Source organism: Lepisma saccharinum, chromosome 25 (genome assembly GCF_977018435.1).
Source record: "Lepisma saccharinum chromosome 25, izLepSacc3.1, whole genome shotgun sequence".
Lineage (NCBI taxonomy): Eukaryota > Metazoa > Arthropoda > Insecta > Zygentoma > Lepismatidae > Lepisma > Lepisma saccharinum.
Window position 1 is genome coordinate 26,358,060 of NC_139253.1, and position 25,432 is coordinate 26,383,491.

A 25,432-nucleotide genomic window follows, 5' to 3' on the forward strand; every position below is an offset into this window, starting at 1 on the left:
TGTTATAACTGTATCTTTAGTCAAAATGAAAAATGTCTGATGAAGGGAGCGTGTGTTCTCCTGAAACGTCACAACGAAAAACTGTTTTCTTATGCTTGTAATAACCGTAAACTACAGAAAAATAATTATAATTCTTTAAGCCAAAAGTCATTTTCCCGTCACATACCATCTATGCACATAACATTTCGATTTTCGTGAAATATTTGCGTCTCAATTTTTCGAGTCCCCACGTGAGCATTTTGGGAAGTCCTGGATTTGATATCCAGTAACGATAAGACATTTTCGGTGCCGATACAGCATCAACCATCCAGCAGTGCACCCATCTCGGTGGCCGAGCGTTTTGACTGGTTCCAGGTTCGACACCTAGATTGGGCATTCGTTTGAGCATGTTCATTCATGGATGTCATATAACCATCATGAATCCTCGTGATTTGGCAAAATGGCAGACAAAGGAAGGCAAAAGCAAGAAAAATATCAAACTTCACCTAGTCAGGCGGTTCTTGTTTGCGTATCGGCAAAGTCAGCGGATCTAGATTGGATATCTGTTCTTCTCTTTAAGTGACTCCTCCAATTGTTTTCAGGTAATGAACTATTAGTCGCCTGAACACAATTTTAGTGCACACAGTATCAAGAACTACTTAAAATGGAAACAAGTAAATAAGTAACTGTTCCAGTGTCTCAGAAGTTCAACAATAACAACTCCATTAGCAACAAAAAATAATGGTATCTTACCTTTCTGCTCCAGGAAATGGTTGGAACTGGATTCCCCGAGGCTTTACACTCCAGAGTCAATGTCGTTCCTTTCTTTACTACCATCAGTCCATCTGAAGTAACTTTCTGGATTCGGGGCGGCACTGGAAAAAGAAAAACAGGCACATTAATACATGAAAATTGATTGATTTATTTATTGTTTTGGTGTTTTAAGTCCACTTTGTGCACAGTAAGGCTAATTGGGACTGGACCTACAGTTTAAAGTGGCATCCGAACCACTATGTGCCTCCACTGGGTATCGAACCCGGGACCCCTTGATTACAAGGCGACGATGATATCACTGCGCCATCGGGGAGACCCTAATGCATGAAAAATTAACAATATAATAGTCTTCTCATTCATTAGAAGCAAACATTAGGAGGTAGTAGTAATTCGTATGACCTTTTATGAATTTTCGATGTAGTATTTGTTTGTGTGCTAGTAACACTGGATCCTGATTTGTATGCAAACTCGACCGGGCATTATCCATAGTATATTTTCGAGAGAGCAACTTCTCGTTAACTAATTTCTTATGCTGCTTGTGAGAATCGAACCTACGCGAGATCCGAGAATTTTCATTGAACTTGTGTGCTAATACCTATAGTAGATTGAAATAAGGATTAGCGCACTAGATCAGTAGAAAAACAAAGCTCCGACGTAGGCTGGATACCACACCATGTATCTGAAGATACACTATAAGCTCAGTGGAAACATGTTCGTAACCCAGTAGCCTGCAAGGAATAGGAACGAAAATTCTGACCAATCAGTTTCGTTTACAATATATGTTATGGCTCAGGAGGGGATTTCCGGTGGCAAATGACACACACCTCAGTATATCACTTCGCCTTCTTGTCTGGAAAGAGGATTCACTGCGCATGCGCAACACATAGACAGAGATGGCACGCTGTGAATGGTTCGGCAAGAGTAAAGCCGGCTTTCGACGAAAGCATTTCCTTTAACATTTTTGCTAACATAAATGCTACGTAAATGCTTCCAAAAATGTTATAACAAATAGTACTTTACACGAAAGCATTTTACGGAACATTTCGGTAAGCTGTTTCAATTACAATGTACAATACGTACAGCACGAAAGACACGTCGAGTTACACCGTCAATGCTGTGTGCACGGTATTTACAATGAAAAAGCTAAAGTATTCTTCCATACGTGTACAGTAAACGTTGTAAAGTATATATTTATTCAGCGCCATTCTTCTCTACCTAAAACCATCTAATACGCAGCGATATTTCTCTCGGTTGAATAGTTATCGTCGTTTAAAAGTGTGAAGTGATACGTTACTTACTTCTCACGCGACCGCCATTATATTTGCACTCGCTTCTGATTGGTTACGCTACGAAAAATGCTACGGACCGAGCCTATCCTTGAGAAATGCCATAACATTTTTCATTTTACACGGTATCTTTTTGGTCATGGCATAAATGTTAAGAAAAATGCTAATGAAAATGGTTTCGTCTAAAACGGGCCCAACGCGAGCTTGTCGTTGTGAAACATTGCATTTGAATGAAAGCTACGGCGACATCTATAATAATTAATAGAATTTGTGCTGAAATTAATATTGAAAGTCCAGTAATTTTGGTTTAGGGTCTAATGGGGTTTGGGTTCCCTGAAAGTTTGTTTTCAAGTGAGTTATCTTTTGAGTTAGATTAAAAGTACTGCGAAGGTTAGATGTCTTTTACTGTAAAACTTTGTTACTTTCAGTGACGAGATGGTACGGTTGCGGAACCGCAAAATCGTTTCCCGTAGTCAATTCTGCGCAACGAATACTCCACCGGACTAATGAAAGCGCCATTCCGCCAAACAGTTTACGGCACCCGTAAATCCACTATGATCATACACCGAGCTATCTGTTGATAGCTAGTTTATCCACTATCCATCAGAAGGCCACTCAGGAAATCAGCATAATGTAACAACCGATCCGTTTGTTGATACACTGCAGCCTTTGGTTGTAAATTGACTTTACGGCAGATGGGTGCAGAAGCTGTTTTCCACAGATTAAGCCAAAAAGCATGAGAGAGACTGGGGGGTTGTGTCTGATAAGAGTACAATTGACCTGATCCTGTTAAGTGGCTCGCAAATCGTGCTTTCTTGTTCTGCATGCTTCTCTTTATAGATACTCGGACTGATGTTATTACTAATCGGGCGACACTTCTGCTAATGGGACCGGTTGAAAAACTATCAATACGCTTTGCTTTCAGTGCCATTACTGTGTCTATTGCGTCATGTCTATGGATTCTACGGTCGAATGCGGACGAAAAATGCAGAGGGACTGCTGCATCAGTTGAATAACTTTCATAGAAAATTTCGTATTTTTCACCTCAGAAACTTGTGGTTGTTTTCACGCGTCTTGTATCATCAGCGTATACAAACTATGATGGAGACTGAATACTATTATTTACTTGACGCTTTAAAAAAAAATCATCATGTGCATCACCAACTGGCAAGGTTTCTTCCGTTTTGTTGTGCATTTTAGATTTTCGGTCTCTAAGGGATAAGCAACGATGAAGGTGTGTTAAAATAGATTACTTAGTAAAATGCCTGAGTAGCGACTTTTGGAACCCCAAGCATCCAGCCATTAATAATATTTATTTTCAGTGAATAGAGGAATATATGAAAACGAGTTAGTAAAGGCTCTACACTCTGTCCTTGGAATCTCTGGAGCAAAAAAGATAAACAAGTCATCTACGCAAGTAGGACTAGAGATGGCTCGACCAATGAACGTGTGAGAGGAGAAGTGAGTGCATGAAGAGGAAAACGCGGCTGCAACTACCAGCCGTTTGTAGCAGCTCTCACTGCTTTGCTCCGTCCACTCGTTTCCTCTCCTTTTCTACAGTTATGTTCGGCCTTGCTCCATAGATTTCCGAGACACAGTTTAAATTATTGCAGTAAGTAAGAAACGAAACTTAATTCCACTTTGAATTGTAGACAAACCTGCAAAATGTTACTTTAACAGCATGCGTATGATGAGAGGATATTATACCATTAAATCAGACCAATGGCCATCATTTACTCTGTGTGCACACCGCCATTTTTATACACAGTATTATTCACCTCCAGGTGCGATGTGAAATCCTCCGTAACTTGGCTGGCGTGAAGGAAGCAAACGCACTGCGAACAGCTTCTTGAAGTTGCTCAGTTGTCTGATAACGATTATGGGCGACTTTCTGTTTGATGAGCCCTCATAGCGCATTATCACAAGATGTCAGATTTGGACTTTGGGGTGGCCATTTTAAAGGGGCTGGTAAATTTGCCGATCCTCGTCCAATCCGTTCTCTGAACACATCATTGAGGAATTCTCTTAAAATGGCCATCCCGAAATCCAGATCTGGAATTTTATGTTACGGAGGATTTCACTCGCACCTGGAGGCAAATAATACTGTGCCATGAAAATGGCGGTGTGCACACAGATCCACTGGAGTAAATAGTGGCCATTAGTCTGATTTAATGGTATACCATCCTCTCATCATACGCATGCTGTTAAAATAACATTTTGCAGGTTTGTCTACAATTCAAATGGAGGGGGGGGGGGTTAATGGGACTTTTGGTACACCCTGTACATATTCTTTCAGAGAACCTCTTTTTAAAAATTCCATTTTATTTTTGCTCTCAATTTTAAACTGTTAGCAAGTGAATACATCATATCCCACAGCAATGTCCTTAGTAATATCCTGTCTGTCATTGCACACACACACACACAAGCGGGCGGGCACAGGCAGACACACAATTGTTAGAAAAATGTATGGATGAATGTAAAACGTTTGGACTAATTTCGCTCGGAACTGAGTGTTTTTAGAAAGATGCCCGAGAAAAACAAATACCCCAGCAATAACAGTCGTCTAATTTTAACAGTCTTTTGTTCTTGCCGGCATGGATGGCAAGGGACACAATTTTAAAATCTATCCTGGAAACACTTTGGAACAATTCGCTTTAAAATCTGACCATTCGCTCGAACGCAGAGATTGATTCTTTGGGAGAAAAATCAGCAACGAAGCATCGTTCCCTCACGAAAAAGATAGGACTGGTGAGTCAATAGCTTCAGTTACGATAGAAACTTACAAAGTGCCTCACTTCACAACTGCATATTTTGCAACGTTAGTATGGTACAGAGACTAAAATGACATATCAGAAGACGAGACCAAACCTCCCGAGACTTGACGAGGACGAGAACGAGAACCACACGAACCTCGTGTCCGAGACTCTAACTGTCTCATGCGAGACTTCGGTATGACATTTAAAAAAAACAAAAAACACCTGAACCAAATGTACTTTCCGATGCAAATTATTCAGGCATACGAAACAGATATCTGCCTGCTTATTTAGATATGCCATACTCTCTTTATCGTGGTAACTGTATGAACCCGTATAGCTGGTTACATACATTCAGGATGAAAATTCTTTTCTTTTCAGAGGGTTCATAGTGTCAACAGGAGACGTCAAACAGAAAAAAACGTTATTAAGATAAGGTATTTGCCTCAGAGACTACACTCTCTGAGAATTCGTGCGGTAATGCGTTGTATGACATACTATATACTAGGAAAAGTCAAATAAAAACCTTAATTTGAGTTTGTTTTATCTAGAAAATCTCTGTATGTATGGTTGCACAAGCTTACTGCATTTAGCATAGACCCATTGCTGATCAACATGAAATGAGGTAGTACCTGTATACCTCCAGCGTAGCCACTGCGAAGGTCTTTGCACCCATCTGCCTGCGAACTGAGGCCATTATACACGCAATACCACATGTAAACTTGATCTGTATACAGTCGGAATTTGAAGTTTTTCAAGTAGTCGTCGCCTTGTAATCAAGGGGTCCCGGGTTCGAGCTCCGATGGAGGCACATTGCACAGTGGTTCGGATCTCACTCTTAAAACTGTAGGTCGAGTCCCGATTACCCTTTCTGTGCATAAAGTGGACTAAAAGCAATAACTAAAATAAAATAACTCTTATTTCTGAACTCGAGACGAGATGAAGACAGATCTCGCACTACCATCCCAACTGGAACTGGAATAGTTCGAATAACAAACACCAGAGTGAGCTGGGGAGCAACAGCGAGGTTTCTAGTCGAACATAACTTGATGCTAATATAAAGACACGCTCTCTCCTCTCTCTGCTTGGCTTGGAAACCTTCCTTCCCGGCAGTTCCCGTTCCATTTCACCACTGTCTCGGTTATATGAAGCCGTTCCTAGAGACTAAATTGAGAATAACGACGGCCAGCTCATTACCGAGCCCTGGAAGCAGTGTATTAAAGGACATATCTCACAACTGCTGGCCTTTATCAGTTGAACAGACGTAGCCTCCTTGCATACAGGCGTTTTTAATTAAAAATAAGTGATGAAAGAGCCGGGACGGAGTGCGCGATGCATGATTTATGCTGACACTGCACGGTGATAGCTTCTGCTCCTGTAAATAGGGGGTAAGACGCTTGTACTGCTGGAAGTATATATGGCGAGAATATTGTAGCTTGTGATTCAAGACCCAAAAGAATATATGTGCTGCATATTTAACCTTGTAAGGGCTGGCCTCGGGTTCATTTTGCAAGATGCAAGCAACTAATTGCACTCGCTTGGTCTCATCGCAGATGGGCGGGATGAAACATTGACCTTAGTGCAGGGTGGTTCGAAAGTCCTGTTCGCTTTCGTCCCTGGTGCGTTGTCCACCGTTCGTGCTGATATGTTAAATGCAATGGGGAAGGTTGGCTGATTTGACTGAATTCAGTTATTTTGCGTCGAATTTCTGCCACTTTTGGGCTGATCGCTACGATGGGGATGAATATTGATAATCATTTTCATACATTTGGTTTGTTTACTTCGCTTTTCTGCCACTTTGACTTAACGCGAAGATGGGAATGGGTGATGATATGATGAAACTGAAGAACGAAGACCGACAGAGAACACGATGCCCAGGCCGGGATTCGAACTCGTAACCCCTGGCGTCGTAGCGCGATGCGATAACCACTCCGCTACGGAAGTCCGGGATACAATGATATGGATGAAGGTAAAGTCACAGACATGTATGGACGTTACAATACAATCTCTGCAGGGGATTATCGTGTATCCTCGATTTTTGCTATAATTGAGGTGATGTGATTTGAACTATGCTCCGGCTGCGTTTACCATGGAGGGTTGCTCCCAGGCACCCATCGGTGAGAGGATAGATGAACCGCAGAGCAGCTTCATCCACGAACATTGTCGGAAAGATTCCTACAACGGGAATCGAGCCTAGGTGTCCGCGTTGCAATGAGACTCATTCGGATTGGTCTATTTTACTACGAAATAATTAAGTTTCAACGCTACAGTCCTCATTACAGGCTGTAAAAGCCCAATTTAAAACCAAATCAGAAAAAATAACTTGTGTGAAATCATTTACGTAATTCCGTCAATTGGCAAGTTTGATAAGCATTGTTTTTTAAGTCCACTTTATGCTCAGGTAGGCTAATCGGGACTGGACTTAGTTTGCAGTAGGGTCCGACCTAACGTGTAATATGCTTCCACCGACTACCCAACCGTCGATTAAAAAGGTAGCAGGATTCAGATTTTAGAGGCGCGGTGGTCCAGTCGGTATGGCGTCTGACTATAGCGAGGGTACCTCCAGTTCGATTCCCTGAGGGCGCGATTTCAACTGGGAACTTTGCCAGTCAGTAATGTTGCAACTTGGAATGGCTCTGGGCATCACCAAGCTTCTAATAAGTGGGCACAAGGGGACAAGCCTGGGAAGATTGACTGATTGATTTGGTGTTTTAAGTCCAAATGCACAGTACTGCTAACCGAGACTGGACCTACAGTTTAAAGTGGGATCCGAACCGCTATGTGCCCCCACCGGGTATCGAACCCCTTGATTACAAGGCGACGACGTTACCACTACGCCATCGAGGATGGCGAGAAACCTGGGGAGATAAGGCGGTCGGAGCGTGGTGCTGATCACATCACCTCCATAAATTTGACGAGATTCACACACCCCTCCCCAATCCCATAAGCCTTCACGGTATGTCGCAATCTGCAAGGGGTACATTTACTTTTACCTGTACGTCAGTAAGTGTTAAATGTGTGGGCTTCCCCAGTGACGTAATTGCCTTATAATCAAGGGATCCCGGGTTCGATACCAGGTGGAGGCACTTGATGGATGTATCAACTCACTTTGAACTGTAGGTATAGTCCCGATTAGTCTTTCCGTGTAAAAAGCGGACTTGAAAACAAATTCAACAAGTACGTGATGAATGTGACAAGCGAACAAAAATCACAATATTCTCTTCCATTGTTAAAAAGAATTATACATTTGTATCCGAAAACGGACTAAAAATCACACAAAGATTGTTGTCACCAGTGAAACAAGATGGATTGCTGTAAGGCAAAATGGAGGAAAAACAGAAGAGGGGGATAATTACAAATTCATGGCTTTTATATCCGACGTCTCCCCTGCTTCGATCGAAGCAAATTTGCTCTGAACGAGAAAAGAGAAATCCAAACAGAATTTTCCTACGGGAAAGATGTTTTCTGTTACTGAGAGAGAGAGATGAAAAAAATCAAAATAAAATGAGGCAAGAAAGAGGAGGAAAGCGCCCTCTCGTCGCTGTCTTCCTCGGAGCTTCCCGTTTGCCGTTTCCAATGCTACATCTTGACTCGTTTCTTCCCCATCACTCAAGGGTGCATGAAAATTTTCATTATTAATCTTTTTTTCCTTAAGCTTCAACGTCAGACTGGAGAAGGGGATATGAAGGATGTAGAAACTGAGAAAAAGTTTAGGGAAAGGGAGACAAACAGGGATGAAAGAAGATAGGGTAAAGTGTCCTTTTTTGTCCCTAGCTACCCTACAAGGTCTCCAACAGGTATATTCGCTTCGGCAGAAAGGTCTAGGGAAATAACAGTAAAACTAAGTTTGTGAAAAAAAAACAGCTGAAATATATATTTTCTTCGTTGAGCCCTTTTGCCGGCCTCAGTGGCTGAGTGGTTAGCACTGCGCGCTACGACGTCAGGGGTCCCAGGCTCGAATCCCGGCCTGAACATGGGTGTTCTTTGAGAGTGTCACTTCATCAATTTCATCACATCATCACTCATCCTCATCTTCGCGATAAGCCACAAGTAGCAGAAATGCGAGTTAAATAAACCAAATCAATCTATTCATTCAGCACTTTTCCACACCTTGTCACGAATACATATATAATTATTTTATATATAATTACATGTAAAAATACATGGAAATAAATACAAATATATATATGCACACATATATTTGAAATGAAAACTGTGACATTGTAGAATCTAACTGCAGGGAAACCAAAATCAGTTCCTTACAGATCAAGCTATAAATATGACAATTTGATATGCAAGTTTTAGATGAACATAAAAAAAAATATCTCTACGTTCATTACGCAAGAAACTACACATCCGACTACACGAGGAAAACAAGCGAGCCTAGAAGTCGGTGGACTGGTACCAAATTGAGTGTACGTCAACAATTTTACGAATTATGATTGGTCGATTCGGACAATAAGACTACAAACTTATTTTTTTGCAGATGCAAACAGAACTGTTTCTCTCCGCAAAAATATAAACAAGCAATAACAACAAAAATCTTACAGTGGCTAGCGTGAAGTCGATATGAGTTTCATGGGTGCCCGATTCGAATTCTGAGCTTGATATTTTCTTAGGGTTATTTTTTTTTTGTGTTCCAGGACTTTCGACGTGTACGTGATGTCATGATTTAACAGAGAGCTTTCAAGAAATTCGCAAAATATGAAAATTTTACAACAAATATATGGACTGTGTTGTAAGCAAGCTATGATCCAAAGTAAACCCCCTTTTCGTTGGCAAGGGCGTGACCTTTCGCTATGAGATGCAAAAAAGTCAATATATCGTGATGAATCGAAAAAGAAGGGGAGATTTCGTATACGATTTCCGACCTTATCACACACACACACACTTTCATTTAGTACTTTTTAAAACTAGCTCAGTCTACACTCAAGGGCATGGTACTTTATTCAATAGCTTAATAGCACGATATGATGTGCATGACAAAGTTACATTACTGGCACAGCGCATTTTGTGGAGTAGAATTTTGAACCAAGAGAGTTGAAATACAACACAAATTTTATTACGACGTAAGAATATATTTTGGTGGGGCGGAGATAAGTGATATCAAATTTACATTAATAAATATAAATTGAAAAGTAGGAAAAAGGGAAGAGGAACGAATGCAGTAAGAATAGGGAAAATGGCAACAAGAAAGATGCAGGGTAAACACCTCTCGTTGAGAACAAGATCTTGTTGTCTTTGGTACGCCACAATGCCTAACTGGCTTGGCAGTACAATCGTTTGGATAACCAAGTTATTTGAGAATTGGAAGTACGTGAGATGTTTCCAAACTAAGAAGATCCTTTGAAACCCCCCGCAAATCCGTGCATGGCTTGAAGGAGATAACAGTGGCGGATGTGCAGTCCCTAATTGAATTTCCATTCACGATATGCATTTGGCAGATGGGAGGGAGAGGGAAGCAAGCAAGAGGGTGCATTATACCAGTACATAAACTGAAGTTTGATCACAGCATGAGGAGCAACACATTGCCGATTACAACTACTGTAGTTTCAGCCCTACAACCATCCCTTGCTTCTCCAACCCCCCTTGCTGCTGGAAACAAAAACCCCCTTCTCAGATATCCCGCCATCAACTTCATTCTCGGAGACCCCGTCTGGCGTATATATATTCAATTGTCGTATTCATCTGTAGAAACTCATTTTCCAATGAAATTTCTTGTGGAATTATCCTCATCCGAAGAACAAGAGACTGCAAGAGCGCGTGCTCACAAAAGGGGAGGATAAAAATATGAATGGACGGAGACAGAAAAGTTCGCTTATCGTACGGTGCAGGTTGTCTGTTCTTAATTAGATCCAATAGTGGATTTCATAAGAGTAGGCTGGATTGAAGTGGAGATGAAAAGCGAATGCTACTGAAAAGGAAATGAAGAGAGAGAGAGAGATCAACGGGTTACAGAGTCTCTTTTTCCCCTCCTTTTTCCCCTCCTTTGTCCCCTGATCTCCAGTCGTAGCCTGAATACATGAATCAAATGACAATGAGAGCTTGCAGAGCTAAATTTCACCAAAGCAGACGTGGGTATTATTGTTCGTAGATCAGAGTACTCCGTCCTATCCAGATGTCTCCTATTCACTCGGTACTCCGTGATATGGAAATGAAAGAATCCGGGTGATGTCTTGCATGTTGCAAGACTACAAGTAGAAAGAAATGAGCCAACATTGTTTACTCTCATACTGAGTTTATGGTTGTTAACAAGAAACTTGCTGTTCTTGTCTTGATGCAGTTTGGTAGGACAAGTTTCTATCTCGATTAAAGGTAGTAGAGATCAAGACAACAGTGTCTACCGCTGAAAAAGCTTCGGTCTATTGCCAATAAGCTGTTTGTTCGTTGGTCGTCTATACGCGAAAGAATAATGATCTTGGTTTCATGATAACGTAAGCACTATATCTTAGGCTACTTCTTGGTTATCTTTCTGGGTGAATCTGTAAGTTCAGATCAAATGGCAGTCTTTACACCGACAATAGAATTAATTGATTGATTTGGTGTTTTTAAGTCCACTTTATGCACTGTAAGGCTAATCGGGACTGGACCTACAATTTCAAGTGGGATCCGAACCACTTGTGCCTCCATCGGGTATCGAATCCCGGAACCCCTCGATTACAAGGCGACTGACAATAGAAACTCGTTCGATGAAGCCATACAGTTTCTCTTATGTTCTTACTAATATTAATAGTACTGGAAGGATGAAGTATAGATGCGGTACACTTAAGAGGGACGAACTGATAGTGATCTCGGTCATGTGGCGTTATGACAATATGCTACTTTGGACTACCAGCCAAAAGTGTGATCTATCTTTGCTGTCAATTCATAACTACATCACTGTGCTGAACTAATTGACGTTGAAAATATTAATATTTTGTTATTTGTTATTTTGCGTCGCTTTAATCCACCTGTTAAATTGAGACGGCGTGGATGAAATATAACCAGAGCAATGAATTGAAACGCAGCCACGTTATAACACGGACTTCAATTAAGAACACCTGGCTTTCCAGGGAAATACACAACACTCCTGTCACGGCAGCCTCTGGAGAAAGCGAATGAAAAGAAGTGTCTGCACATGTAGTGACTTGAGAGGACTCGACCAATGAACATGTGAGAGGGGAAATGAGTGCTTGGAGGGGAAAACACGGCTGCAGCTACCAGCCATTTGTAGCAGCGCGCACTACTTTGCTCCACTGGCTTTCTTCCCTCCTCTACCATTGTACGCGTTCTTTGTCCACAGAGAGAAATAGCACGGTGTCCGGCATGAGGTAGAGATCGATTTGTTCCATTGTTTGATTTGTTAAGTCCACTTTATGCACAGGAAGGCTAATTGGGACTGGACCTACATTTAAATTGAGAACCGAACCACAATGTGCCTCCACCGGGTATCGAACCCGGGACCCCTTGACTATAAGGCGACGACGTTAGAGGTAGAGATCGAATCAAATTCAATACGACAAGTAAGAGAGTGAATTCTTCAATTCTTGGGTTGCATAGCTAAGCTGCACAGGACCAGGGTACATCTGCAGCAAGTCAACAAGGGCGAATGAATCCAAAAGCAACCTTTCCGCAGAGGATGAAAGACCGCAGATAATACCCCAGATAAAGAAAAGCATGAAATCCAAGGCTGCCAGAAGGAACTTGAGATGTTCTGGAAGCGTGTCAGGTGGGACTGAGAACCCCAGTGTCAGCAGAAAAGAGGCCATTACCCAAACTGAGGGTCTTCGTCACGAAGACACGGAGCTCCTCCACTCTGCATGAAGATGAGGTTCAATGTGAGCGCGGATCCCGCTACGTGCAAGGTTGGAGACGAACTGGGGCTGCATTCAGCTCCTGGGGAATACACGAAATCCCAGATAAGAAGAAAGAATTGCGCAAGAAACACACCGTGGAGAGGAAGGCGCCGCCATCTTTTCAGCTTCCTCTGCCAACTGCGAAGCATCTTCACTTCCATGTTTAATGTACGACCCGCTAGATAAGGGCAATAATTTGGTACTGTCTGGTACCGCAGTAGGCGACCTCTTATATCTTGGACAATCTATTTTCTCGTTCCCCGCGGAGGAGTTCCTGAGAGTCTAGATCATATCGAAAACCGTGCCATTATATCTTTTTATAGCGTGAGGATTCCTTTGCTCTTTCCAGGGAAAAAAAGTTGTTCCATCATTCGGACATTCTTTTATAGATAAGCAGTATTTAAAATTACTCAACCACCCTTTACAGCTAAACGTCGATAACTTTAATCCAAACCACCGATGCTTTTTGTCTCATTGCACCCATAAATAAGCATTTCCCGCATTTGTAGTAGACTCACAATCTAACCAGAGAAGGTTCATGGTTTGAGTCCCGACCGCAAAGGTGTTCCTTTGTGTACATCAACACCGTTGCGATTAGTCACTACAGGCAGAAAAGCGACCTAACAAAGAAATGCAAACGAAGATTTGTTTTGAATTCTCGATGTTCGACTACTACAGTTATAACGACTCAAGAATTAAATCCGATATCAACTTCCCGACATACTATTGGTATGGTATTAAAAAGATTGATATAGCTATTTTATACATATTGTGTGTCATAGATAGCTACCCAGTGGAGTTTTGCTGGTAAGCCAATCAATGTATATGATGTGGAAATGGACCTACCTTAATGTAAAAAGGTGGTGATATTTTATTTTAAATGTCCGTAAGAAGTACGTATGGAAGAAACTAGATTTCTCATATGAATGACTGATTTGATAATATATAATATCCAGAGTGTAAAAAGATATCGTTCTTACAACTTCCACTCAATTTGTAGCAAATAATCAAAATAACGTGTCCCCAAACGTTTGTGATCCTCACCTCATTTCTAATTAATTGTGTCCCTTAACGCGAGTATTTATGTTGAACCTAATTATCGTTTAGAAATAGCCAATAGCATTTAAGTTCAAAAATGTATAGTTTTACACATCTACATAGATTTCCTCCCGAATTCGCCAGAGCTCTATGCAACCCCTCCTTCCTCAAGCCACACACACACACACACAGGGAGGTACGACGGTAAATAATCATTACTGAATTATAGTCCTGGAAATATACTTTGGCAATGTAATAACAGAGGAATGAAGCAATTAGGAGTGTTGGATGGTAATTTACAGAGGATGTAATTACACTGTTTATTAGCACATTTCATTTCCGTTGTGACTAGTCAGCCGCAAGGCAGAGAATACTAGATTCGAATCTGGTCAAATTGTGTTTGTTCGAGTTTAAAATATCTTCATGGTCAGATAGGCTAATCGGAAATAGGTCTACAGTTTAAAATCCGAGCCACTGTGTATTTTGCCTCCACCGGGAATCAAAATCCACGTAAACACTTGGGCACCAAGCCGGCCTCTGCTGCGGAATGGATTAACACAATGCGCTACGACACGCGGGGTCCCGGGTTCGAATCCTACCCTGAAAATATGTGTTCTCCGTTAGTATCTCTTCACCAATTTCATTATCATCCATTCTCATCTTCACGATTAGCCAAAAGTGCCAGAAATGGTTAATAGAATAAACCAAATCAATCAGTAAATCAAACTTGGGCACCAAAATGAACCAGTCAACAACAGTCTTCCAGCCCATAGCGTCGTACAAACGACACGTGTCGCTTATAACTTCGACTTTCGTAAATTTAACAGAGCAGTGGCAAGATTTGTAATGCTGATCCCATTACGGCGAATGAAAGAAATAGGAGAATCGTGCCATTAATTTGCACCTTGAAAGTATATCCAGTGTACTAACACAGTTCGGGCGAGCTGATTCCCGTGGCGGAGTGGTTAGTACATCGCGCTACGACGCTAGCGGCCCCGGGTTCGAATCCCGGCATGGATGTCATTTGTGAGTGTCCCCTCATGAGTTTCATCAGATTATCATTTACCCTCATCTTCGCGAATAGCCATAAGTGGCAGAAAAGCGAAGTAAAATATATCAAATCAATGCAAGCACAGGACCAGGAGGGGTGAACACACCTCCTTAACATCCGCTGCTCATCTTAAGAGATTGTTTGTTTGCGACTCACTGCCCTTAACCTATAAACATGCCACGCGCAGGACCATCTCGACATCAAGTATGATCTTTTACTGCATCGAAGTATTTTCAGAATGGACCAGTGCTAAGAGAAAGGGAAGCCGAGAAATCGGTCTTGCATAACTTTTCACGGCCCTATTTCCATTCGTCATCACCAGTTTCGATTTTCGGCACCAGGGCCACCGCGGTTTCAATCTCCAACTTCTCACTGTTCCTCCTTCCCCTTCCTTCATCTTCATCTCTTTCATGAGCAGAAGTCCGTTTCCCACCCCAACTCTCTTTCCACCACCGCAGCTTCCCCCTCCCCCTACCTCCCGAAGAGCCTCTGCGCAGGAATTTAATCATATGGTAATTCAAAGCTTCTTGTTTCGACAAGATCCTCTAGGATTGGAGGGACCCCTGCGCCGAGGATAAAGACAAGCCGGGGACCATGTCTGAAGCAGCATTGCTGGGATCAACTCTCAGACAGTGTCATTGTTGGGGGGAGAGGACATTAATGCTTTGCTTACATTCGGGATTACTGACACGCACGATGCGTTCGTGGATGGACCCTCGCGTTATCTGGTGAAAATATTGTGGTCAAGTGTCCAAAATGTTCTGTTTTGGCGAAGTAGTCAGCGTAAAGCGCTACACTACGAAGTCAGAGCTTCTAGTTTGAGGCCGTCCTTGAAGCGATAATCTTTCGTATCGCACTTCGACTGCAGCGCCTAATACGGCCAGTAGATAAAACTACGTACACATTGATTTTTCCCGCCACATTAACACTTGGTTCACCATAGAAATAACATAGCATTTTAAAAACTTCTTTTACTTTTCTACACATTAGAAGAACCGCAAACAACACCTGGCTGACTTTCGACAAGTAAACAAGCGAACAAGTGCACAAGCCTAGCAAACAAGTCTACAATGATGCGTGCTACACGCTGCGGGCTCGATTCCTCGTTTCATTTGTGCTTTCGAACTACACTAGGCGACGTCACTTCCCACAAAACCATAATTCAAGCTTGCTTCTTGGACCTTTCGGACAGTCTCAGAAGATTGTCCCACCGCGCATTGAACGTCCGCCGCAGTACACACAGAAACAAAAGTTAGCAAGTAACGTTACTGCTTATTGCGAGATCGACAATTCCATGACAAGTCAATGGCGTTAAGGTATAGCCTATTAATTTTAAAGGTAATTAAGGGAAATTAGTAACATACTCAAAGATTTGCATACGAATTAAGTTACTCAAATCTCATTCCAAAGGAGCATTGCCTCGTCAGAGCTTCAAGAAGCATTCAAAACAAGAAAGCACGCACAGATGCAATAAACCACTCGACTACCAGGGAAGGTTGTTGAACTTTTGCTTGGACATTGTCCGCCCCCTTCCGTCTTTCCAATAGGTGTTTGCAGGAGTGTTAACAACCTGCTGGTTGTCATTTTAACCCCCCCTCTCTCCAATAGCGTAAAACACATAAAAAAGGAATAAGATATGTAGTGTAAGGGAAAAGTCAGAATATAACTTCCAGGACGTCCGCGTTCGAATCTCGGCCTGGTAATGCGTGTTCTTTGTGAGCGTTCCTTCATCACTTTCATGTATCATCACGCACCCTCATCGTTGCGATTAGCCAAAAGTGGCGGAAAAGCGACGCTAAATAACAAATATCAATATTTAAAAAAATAAATGTTCATAAATGATCGTGCATGAATATAATTACACACACACATATACAATATTCTTTCGTTAAAATAAAATGTTCTTAGCGACGCTAGATATTGAACACACCCAGTTTTGTTACTGAATATAATGAACGTTGAATCATGGCGCATCGGAAACTAAGAGAAACACTAATTTGGAAACTTTTATTAGTTTCCCATAATCCTTGGTTTTAATCTTCAATATGTTCTTCTTGTTGCTCTTAGGTTCTTATGCGAAATATAATGTTTAATTTGTGTTTGTAGGTACAGTGGGATCCATGAGTATTACCGGGCAAATTGTCCACGACTATTTTCATTAATGTTTCTCTTACATCCTATGTGTTTTAAAGCTATGGATTTTTATGTACGCTGGTGCAGAAGTTGTCAACAGCCTGTTTTGAGTTTTATTTTAATTCTTGAAGCTCTTTTTAGGCGAAATAAAATGCGCGAACATGCTGATGGACAATTTGCACGGTATTACTCATGGATCCCACGGTACAGGACATTGTGATTATATAGGCCACCTGTACTTTAGACTAAGGAGCAAAAATCTCCCGATTTTTCAAACCTCTGTAAAATTTTGGTTATAGATACTGTCTCGGGAATCTGTGGACCAGCGCCGCGAATAACGGTGGAGAAGGGGAGAAAGCGAGTGGTTGCAGCATTCATTAGTCGACCCACTCGTGCTACTATTTGCGCAGAGACTTGTTTTCGTTCCATAGCTCCAGGGATCACCGGGTTAAAGTGTAGGACCTATGCATATTGAATGCCACAACCCCTGCACCCCAAGGCCTGCACCATTGTCGAAGGATACCAATCGAAGAGGAAAAGCGAAAGGAGAGTCCGCATTCTTCAAAATATCTTCACAAAATGATTCTGACAGAACTTCCTCACCGAAACCTTGTATCAGCTAGACAATATATCAGTAGTTGCACGCAAACTTCAGGCCAAACTCTTGGGTGATCAATAAAGGGTAAGATTGCATCAAACGCAGAAAGTAATTTACGACCGCGTCCACTGCGATAGTAAACGGACATGAGAACACTTAGCTAACACATCATTTGTTTGTGGTCTAATGGAAGTTACGTATGTTATCGGAAGGTATTCCGCAACAAACCATCAGCGGCAAGTACACTTAAACGTAACTGTTGTTTACAGTTTGCTTTTCCCATCACGAAATGAAGCTACACATACTGGTTTCCAGTTGCGTGTACTGGGCTGTTGGATTATCAATTTAGTAACTGTGATCAATAAGTGAATAAATCGCGTAGCCCACAGACGGAAATGTTCAGGATGATTTGTGGTGGGGGCGTGGGAGTAGATAAAATTAAGGAATAGGATGGAGAAGAATGAGTACTAATAAGGAAGATGGTGGTGGAAGATATGGCAAGATTGTCTTAAAGGCTTATCAATAGGAGACATAACCAATCTTCGGAACGTTGCTCTTCAAAAGGAACTCGGGTGCAGTTACTTGTTCTAGAAAGGAATTCGGGTACAGTTACTTGTTCTAGAAAGGAATTCGGGTACAGTTACTTGTTCTAGAAAGGAATTCGGGTACAGTTACTTGTTCTAGAAAGGAATTCGGGTATAGTTACTTGTTCTAGAAAGGAATTCGGGTAGTTACTTGTTCTAGAAAGGAACTCGGGTACAGTTACTTGTTCTAGAAAGGAATTCGGGTAGTTACTTGTTCTAGAAAGGAATTCGGGTAGTTACTTGTGCTAGAAAGGAATTCGGGTACAGTTACTTGTTCTAGAGAGGAATTCGGGTACAGTTACTTGTTCTAGAAAGGAATTCGGGTATAGTTACTTGTTCTAGAAAGGAATTCGGGTAGTTACTTGTTCTAGAAAGGAACTCGGGTACAGTTACTTGTTCTAGAAAGGAATTCGGGTACAGTTACTTGGTCTAGAAAGGAACTCGATTACAGTTACTGGTTGTATAAAGGAACTCGGTTACAGTTACTGGTTGTATAAGGAACTCGGTTACAGTTACTGGTTGTATAAGGAACTCGGTTACAGTTACTTGTTGTAGAAAGGAACTCGTTTACAGTTACTTGTTCTAGAAAGGAACTCGTTTACAATTACTTGTTCTAGAAAGGAACTCAGAGTTAGTTTCTACTTTCTCTTTGAAATATTCTTTAAAACAAATTACAAACATTATAATAAAATAAGTCCTCCTCCGTGGCCGTGCGGTCAAAGGCACTTTGCTTTAGACGGCGGCTGCGGGACGGCATGGGTTCAGTCTCCCGGAAGGTAAGTCAAGGTCCTTCATGGGCTGGCTGTTACGCACATGATTAGTATTATTATTATTATTATAAAATAAATATATGACGACTTACATGTCTTATTTATACCTCTGGTACATACGAATATAAATATATCGTAACATATAAATTATGGAACAAGGAGTGAACTTAGTTTGATTTTCTTTTACTCGACTATCAAGTTTCAAATGAATGTAGAATTTCAGCGAGGTCTTCCCGCAATAAGATGTTGTACATTTAGCATGCACCGAATCCTAGCTTCCTTGTCTCAGGCGATTCTACGAAAATATTTGCACCTCAGCCTCCAGAGAAGACATAATGGGTAGCAGAGTTACCGAATTTAACTCTCTCCCAGTGTTACAAGTTTTCAAGTATGACCAGCTTTTTATTGCACTTCCTATTGCACAATGTGTCATAAAATAGCAATTAATAAATATATTACAGTAAGAGGTTTTTTTTTCCATTTTACGTGGACTTATCTTGGGTGGGATATCAGTTTAAAGTGAGATTCGAACCTCTCCACCGGGTTTCTAACCCGGAACCTTTTCTAGTCAAGAGTTATAATTTCTAAAAAAAGTAACTGTTACTTGTAAAATTCAAATATGTAAAAACAAACGTGAGAAGAGGGTTGGGTAAATCCGCGGAGCAACCTCTGTAATTTGGTAATTGTACAGTCACAGACACTTCTGGGTTGTAATGATTCCATTGAACAACCCAGAAGTGTCCGTGAGTGTACAAGTCCTCTGCCAAAGCCTATTGCGCTACGTATTGTTCATGAAAACTTGTGATTATACAGTGCGTTCGTTTTGGTTCTGGGCCAAGATAGCGTGATCTTAAGATCTTAACCTATTTTTTTCCTTTACAGGTATGTAAGAAATAATAAGTTATGCCAGCGTTTCGTTAAAAAACGCAACAACTGATGAAGTTTTATAGGGCCTAAAAAACCTATTTTGCTTGTTAGAACCTATTTTAGGTTTATGCGCCTAAATCAAGCCTATTTTTAGGTTTTTTTATATATTTTTAAAGGTTTTACAGGATTTTTGTGTCACTCAGAAGCATTTGCTTTGTTTCTTCACGAGAAACTAACTTCAATGACGAACGTGTTACATTGTCGTTTCCCTTCCTCCAAGGCCATGGTGATTTTTCGAAGCTCTAAACAAAGTAAAATGTCTGGTGCCACTGTTACCTGTACAACCCAAAGTGGTCTGATCTCTGTTGTCTTGCTCACTCTCGCGTCACTTGCACACACGTCTTGCAAACTACAAACGAGCATTGAAGTTTGCACCACTGACTATGTTTTTGTTGAAGGATTATTTTCAGCATACAAGATGATCCTCACAGACAAAATTGCGGAGTTTGACTGTGGATAACATGAAAAGAGATTCTTGCCTAACTATACGGCGAAGAGTGGATTTTAATAACAAATTTCCAATGTTCTGCCATCGCCGTAGGGTTAGGCAACACACATAACGTTATGCAAGATAGTGCTTATTTCAGATATAGGTGTCCCATTTTCATTGCCGGTGACTATACCTTATCAGCATTTTTCAGGAATTTTGAACTTTTTAAGTTTTTTTTAACCTACTTCTGAATTTTTCGAGCCTTGTGGTTTTTTAGGACCTATTTTAGTATTTTTAGAGCCTATTTTAGTATTTTTAGAACCTATTTTAGTATTTTTAGAACCTATTTTAGGATTTTTAGAACGTATTTTAGTATTTTTTAGAACCTATTGTAGTATTTTTAGAGCGTATTTTAGTATTTTTAGAGCCTATTTTAGTATTTTTAGAACCTATTTTAGTATTTTTAGAACCTATTTTAGGATTTTTAGAACCTATTTTAGGAACGTAAAAGCACACTTTTAGAGCCTAAAAATCCGACGTCTACTTATAACACAGGTTAATACTGGTTAGAGTACGTAAATATAATTGTCTACATGCTAAAGATACGTGCGTAAATAAGCGAGACGTTACGGAATGAAAATGCCGGCATCTGCACCATGTCACGCGGTATATCGGCCCATCGCCAAGACGAACGCACTATCTTATTGCTTCCCGAATATTCTAAAGTTACGAAGAAAGGAATTCCCTTTGGAATGCCAGAGTATGGGTGTTTTATCATAGTCATCTCATCCTGTCTTGGTACAGATATACAATATGAAAGAAGGGACAGCAACATAGTCCGTTCACGGAAACACACGACTAAAGTAGTCGAAGGACAATCCAAAAATAATCAGAGATTATCTTTACCTCTTCTCGGTAACTTCTTACTTCTCCACGAGAGAAGGTACAGAGATGATTTGAAGCCCAAAGGTATTTCTAAACAAAGCTATTACACCCAAGCTTATCGCATCTGAGGGGGAAAAAAAAGTTGGAAACGGGGGAGACATGGTTCTTGCATGTTCATTAGTGTTGCGTGTTAAATCCTTGCGTGCGGGATATAGTTGGCGAGTCCGCCCGTGGCTAAGTGGACGATGACTGGTCGAGGGGGTTGGAGGGAAGACGAGGGTGAACCAAAAAGTTCAGCAGCATATGGGGCATGTTCATGAATAGAGAAGGCAGTTGCACGGTTCTAGCTACAGCAACTCTCATGTTTTTGTTGGGATTTCTATGGAGCAGTGGTGGACAGGTCTTGCCTCGATGTACGGTCGCTAAATCCAACTCCATAGCACTCGAGATGTCTCGTTAACGTTGTGTGTGGCCTTTTTTGACCGACATTAAAAGAAATGGCGCCATTGTTGAACCTGTATTCTCACTGGCTTAAGGCAAGCTAAGGACTTCTGGGGTACACTGTTTTCACGTATGTTACCAAAAATAGAAATGAGTGTGTGAAGAAGTGTTATTAACTAACTCTCTAGTCTTCCTAAACCCGAAGGTTCATGGCTGCGGCATTCTCTACCGTTATGCAAGGTCTTGCTTCACAGATTCCAGATTTTGAGTGTAACAGCATCAGGTTGTCGAAATAAATTGGAGAATCTGGGAGAGATACTTTGAGGTTATCTTGGTTCTGTAATTAAGTAACTCGTCCAAAAGCATTCGAGATGCAGGGAATCTAACTTGGAGAGTTCCTTAATAAAAGATCATCACGCTAGATAGTGTGAGAATCGTTAGTTTTCTGGCGCACAAGACATACAGAACATTTACTTGACCAAGCGTTCATTTGAGGCTTGAAACGTGTATAAAGAGAGGGAATTGTAGGTCTGAACCTCGATGAAACCTATATTAAAACATCAGAATGTACAGTCACGGACACTTCTGGGTTTTAACTGAGAGAAATGGAGTAGTTTACCCAGTAGTGTCTGCGAGTGTACACTAAAGGTTGAACAGTTCCACTATATCTGAACAAGAATGTACAGTCACCAGCAATAAGAATTGGACAACTAGATCTTGAAACACTCGATTCCCTGCAAGGCGTTATGTATGTTGCCTAACTCTAAGGCGGTGGTAGAAGTTGCCATTTAAAATTTGCACTTATGGCCATAGAGTTAGGCAACACAAAATGCCTTGCAGGGAAGCGAGCATTTTAGGATCTAGTTGTCAGTTTTTTATTGCCGGTGACTGTACAATAAAATTGCTTGGGCAGGTTGTGGAAGCAATAGATATGGACGGGAAAACATATTACAGTCGGACTGCATGTGAAAATTTCGCGTAAATGCATCTAGCATTAAGGGACGTCCTCATGTTGTAGAGGGATAAGCCGATAACTGATTCCCCCTCCCACCCCCGCCAAAAAAATAAACGACATACAGCCCCATGTCTATTGTTGGAAACTATAAACTAAACCCGCTCTAGAAAGCGTACGTAAAAGTTTGCCTTTTTATTTATCTCCTTCTGGGCGAATACCCTCTTGTTCGGGGTACGCAGGAGCAAACCCATAAGGGCTACGTTTCACAACATAAAATGCGAAAGGCGACACCTGTTACATGAGAAACGATTACTTGACCAAGAGTTTAAGACGCTGCGGGGAATTCGGCGCATTTACCAATGGTTCACGTTCGAAAGCGAACAGGACATATTTCTGTCACAAGAGGGGTTACGACCCGTTCCCCGTCAGCCCGAAATGATCTACAGGAAGCTGTTCTCCCAACGTCTCCTTAAATGGAATCACTAGCAAACTGTGGTACCCAGCATGCATTCGTGTTGAAACAAAGGAAACCCAAGTAATAAGAAAGGAATGCGAATTTCAGTCCAGCTTTACCTCATTACATTTTCTTTACGTTCCATCGCGTTAGAGTATCAGAAACCCAATTTTACGACGGAGTCAAATGAAAACTTTAAAAAGTTTTACAAAAATTATAGCACAGACGGTATACAGTTGAATTGTGTTGTGCAAAACGACCTCAAGGCTGTAACAGTGATGAAGTGAGTTTGAAAACCCGCCATTTTAGAGATGGCGCCTCCTCCACACATTTACACCAGTGAAGAACAGAGGTATCTTACCTAAAACTTTTAAAAATTCTCAGAGAAATGAAAATTCAATATCTCAATGCATTGTTACCACACCAGGAAGTGTTTCGAATGGAGGAGGTATTCGACAATGGCCTCAGTTATCAGGCAGATGGATGGAAAGACCTTCGGAGTGGCTCATAAGTGTCTCCACGTGCATCCCAAAGATTCTTCTCATTCAGGTAAACAGGCACTAAATGAAGACATGAAAATACATGTAGATCACATTGGTTTGATTTGATTTTTGTTATTTAGCGACGCTTTTCTTCCACTTTGGGATAATCGTAACGATGAGATTGATGAAGTGACATTAACAATGAATGCCCATGTCCAGGCCGGGATTGGAAACCTGTCTAACCACTCCGCCAAGGAGGTAGGCTACATCAGCATAGGGAGGGGGGGCAATGCTAAAATGCAGTAAGCTTGTGCAAAGCTACATGCAGAAAATTACTAGATAAAAAATAATAATAAAGGTTTGCCAACCTCTGTAGTACATATTTAGCACAGCGCACTACGACGCCAGGGGTTCCTGGCTCGAATCCCGGTCTGGGCATGGTGTTCTTTGTGAGTGTACCTTCATCAATTTCATCATATCATCCTCATCGTCGCGATTAGTCAAAAGTGGCGAGACAAGCAAAGTAAAATGAACCAAATCAATCGACCAATCAAATTAAGTTTTTCATTTGGCGTGTATAAGAAAGAATATTGAAAAGAGGGCAAGGAATGAGCTAGTGAATTCAAAATAAAAAGGATTGAGGAGGCCAAGGCCCTCAAAGGAATATAGTTCTACACTGTGAAAAAAGGTTGAATAATTCTCCTACGCTTGTATAGGGTCATCCTTGCACCTAGTTTGTACCTGCAGCATGGAAGACAAGGAATCTTGTTACGCCTGTTGTTCCCATGCATACTTTTCAGCCCTTCCACGTGTTGATCGCCGCCTTTTGCAAGCTTCCTGACCGAGGTAAAACGAAAGATGGCCGAAAGGTTAAGCGGTTATAAGGGCTCACCTGAGATCTGCGCTGTCATCTGCTCAAATTGGTCCCCCTGCGTGCGTTCCACGAAGTCAAATAAAGCCACGAGGGTTTCACAAGAAAACGTAACGAGATGGAAGTTGAGAAAGGAAGGGGAAAAATGTGGTCGATGTTAAGAGGCTGTGTACCACCCTCTTTCTAACGTTTTCCAGCGATTCTGGAAAGTATGTGCTTCTTATATGGTGACATCGTGTAGAAAATATTGAAGGCACAATCGCTTCACACTTGCAAGTATGTTGTTATTAACTTTCATTTGATGCTTTGCACATGTCAGGACTGGGCCTAAGTTTAAATTGACTCATTCAGCGATCGAACGCTGGATCTCTTGATAAAACACTATCGCCGGAATCTGTGGAGCAAGGACGCGCATAGCGGCAGAGAAGGGGGGGGGAGTCGAGTTGGCAGAGCGAAGCAGTACACGCTGCTGTGAAAGCTGTAGTTGCAGTTGTTCCCCCAAACCACAAAGCAATCCCGTTCCCTCTCGCGTCACTACTTGCGCAGGGACTTGCTTTCGTTCCTTTGCTCCACAGATACCCGCGACAGAGTATAGTTGCCGCAGCCTTACAAATACGTCATCGGAGAGGCTTACTTTACACGTACACCCGACGGCAAAAGAAATAATATGCGGATTGTCCATCACCATTTTAATTGAGTTTGTTTTCCACCCTAACTAACTCTCTAGCCTTCTTGAACCCGAAGGTTCATGGCTGCAGCAACACAAGCCTTCCATCTGTTCCTATCTTGAGCAAGATCTATATACTCTTTTCCATCCGTAACCATTTTCTTTAGATCCACTTCAACGTTATCCCTCCATCTTCGTCTTGGCCTTCCTACAGGTCTCTTACCATCAGGTTTCCCAACAAGAATCCTGTAAACTCTTCTTTCCTCTCCCATTCGTGTCACATGGCCTGCCCACCTAAGTCTTCTTGATTTAATCATTCTAATAATATCTGGACATGAATACAAATTATGTACTTCTAAATTATGTAACTTTCACCACTCACCTGTCTTCTCATCTCTTTTAGGCCCAAATATTTTCCTAAGGATCTTATTTTCAAATACTCTCAATTTATGTTCCTCTTTGTTTTCCATCCACTAATGATAATGAATTGAAATAAAAACAACAGTAAGTAAAGGCCAA

General features: G+C 41.4%; 1 protein-coding gene across 3 annotated transcripts in view; it reads right to left on the minus strand.

The window, feature by feature from the left end:
* Window positions 1–25,432, minus strand: part of LOC145978505 (limbic system-associated membrane protein) — a 706,857-nt gene that overhangs the window by 194,753 nt on the left and 486,672 nt on the right. For all 3 annotated transcript variants that reach the window (XM_083111131.1, XM_083111130.1, XM_083111129.1), the window contains exon 4: window positions 733–854. In XM_083111131.1, coding sequence (XP_082967257.1) covers window positions 733–854 — 122 coding nt within the window. The remainder of the gene's footprint in view (window positions 1–732; window positions 855–25,432) is intronic.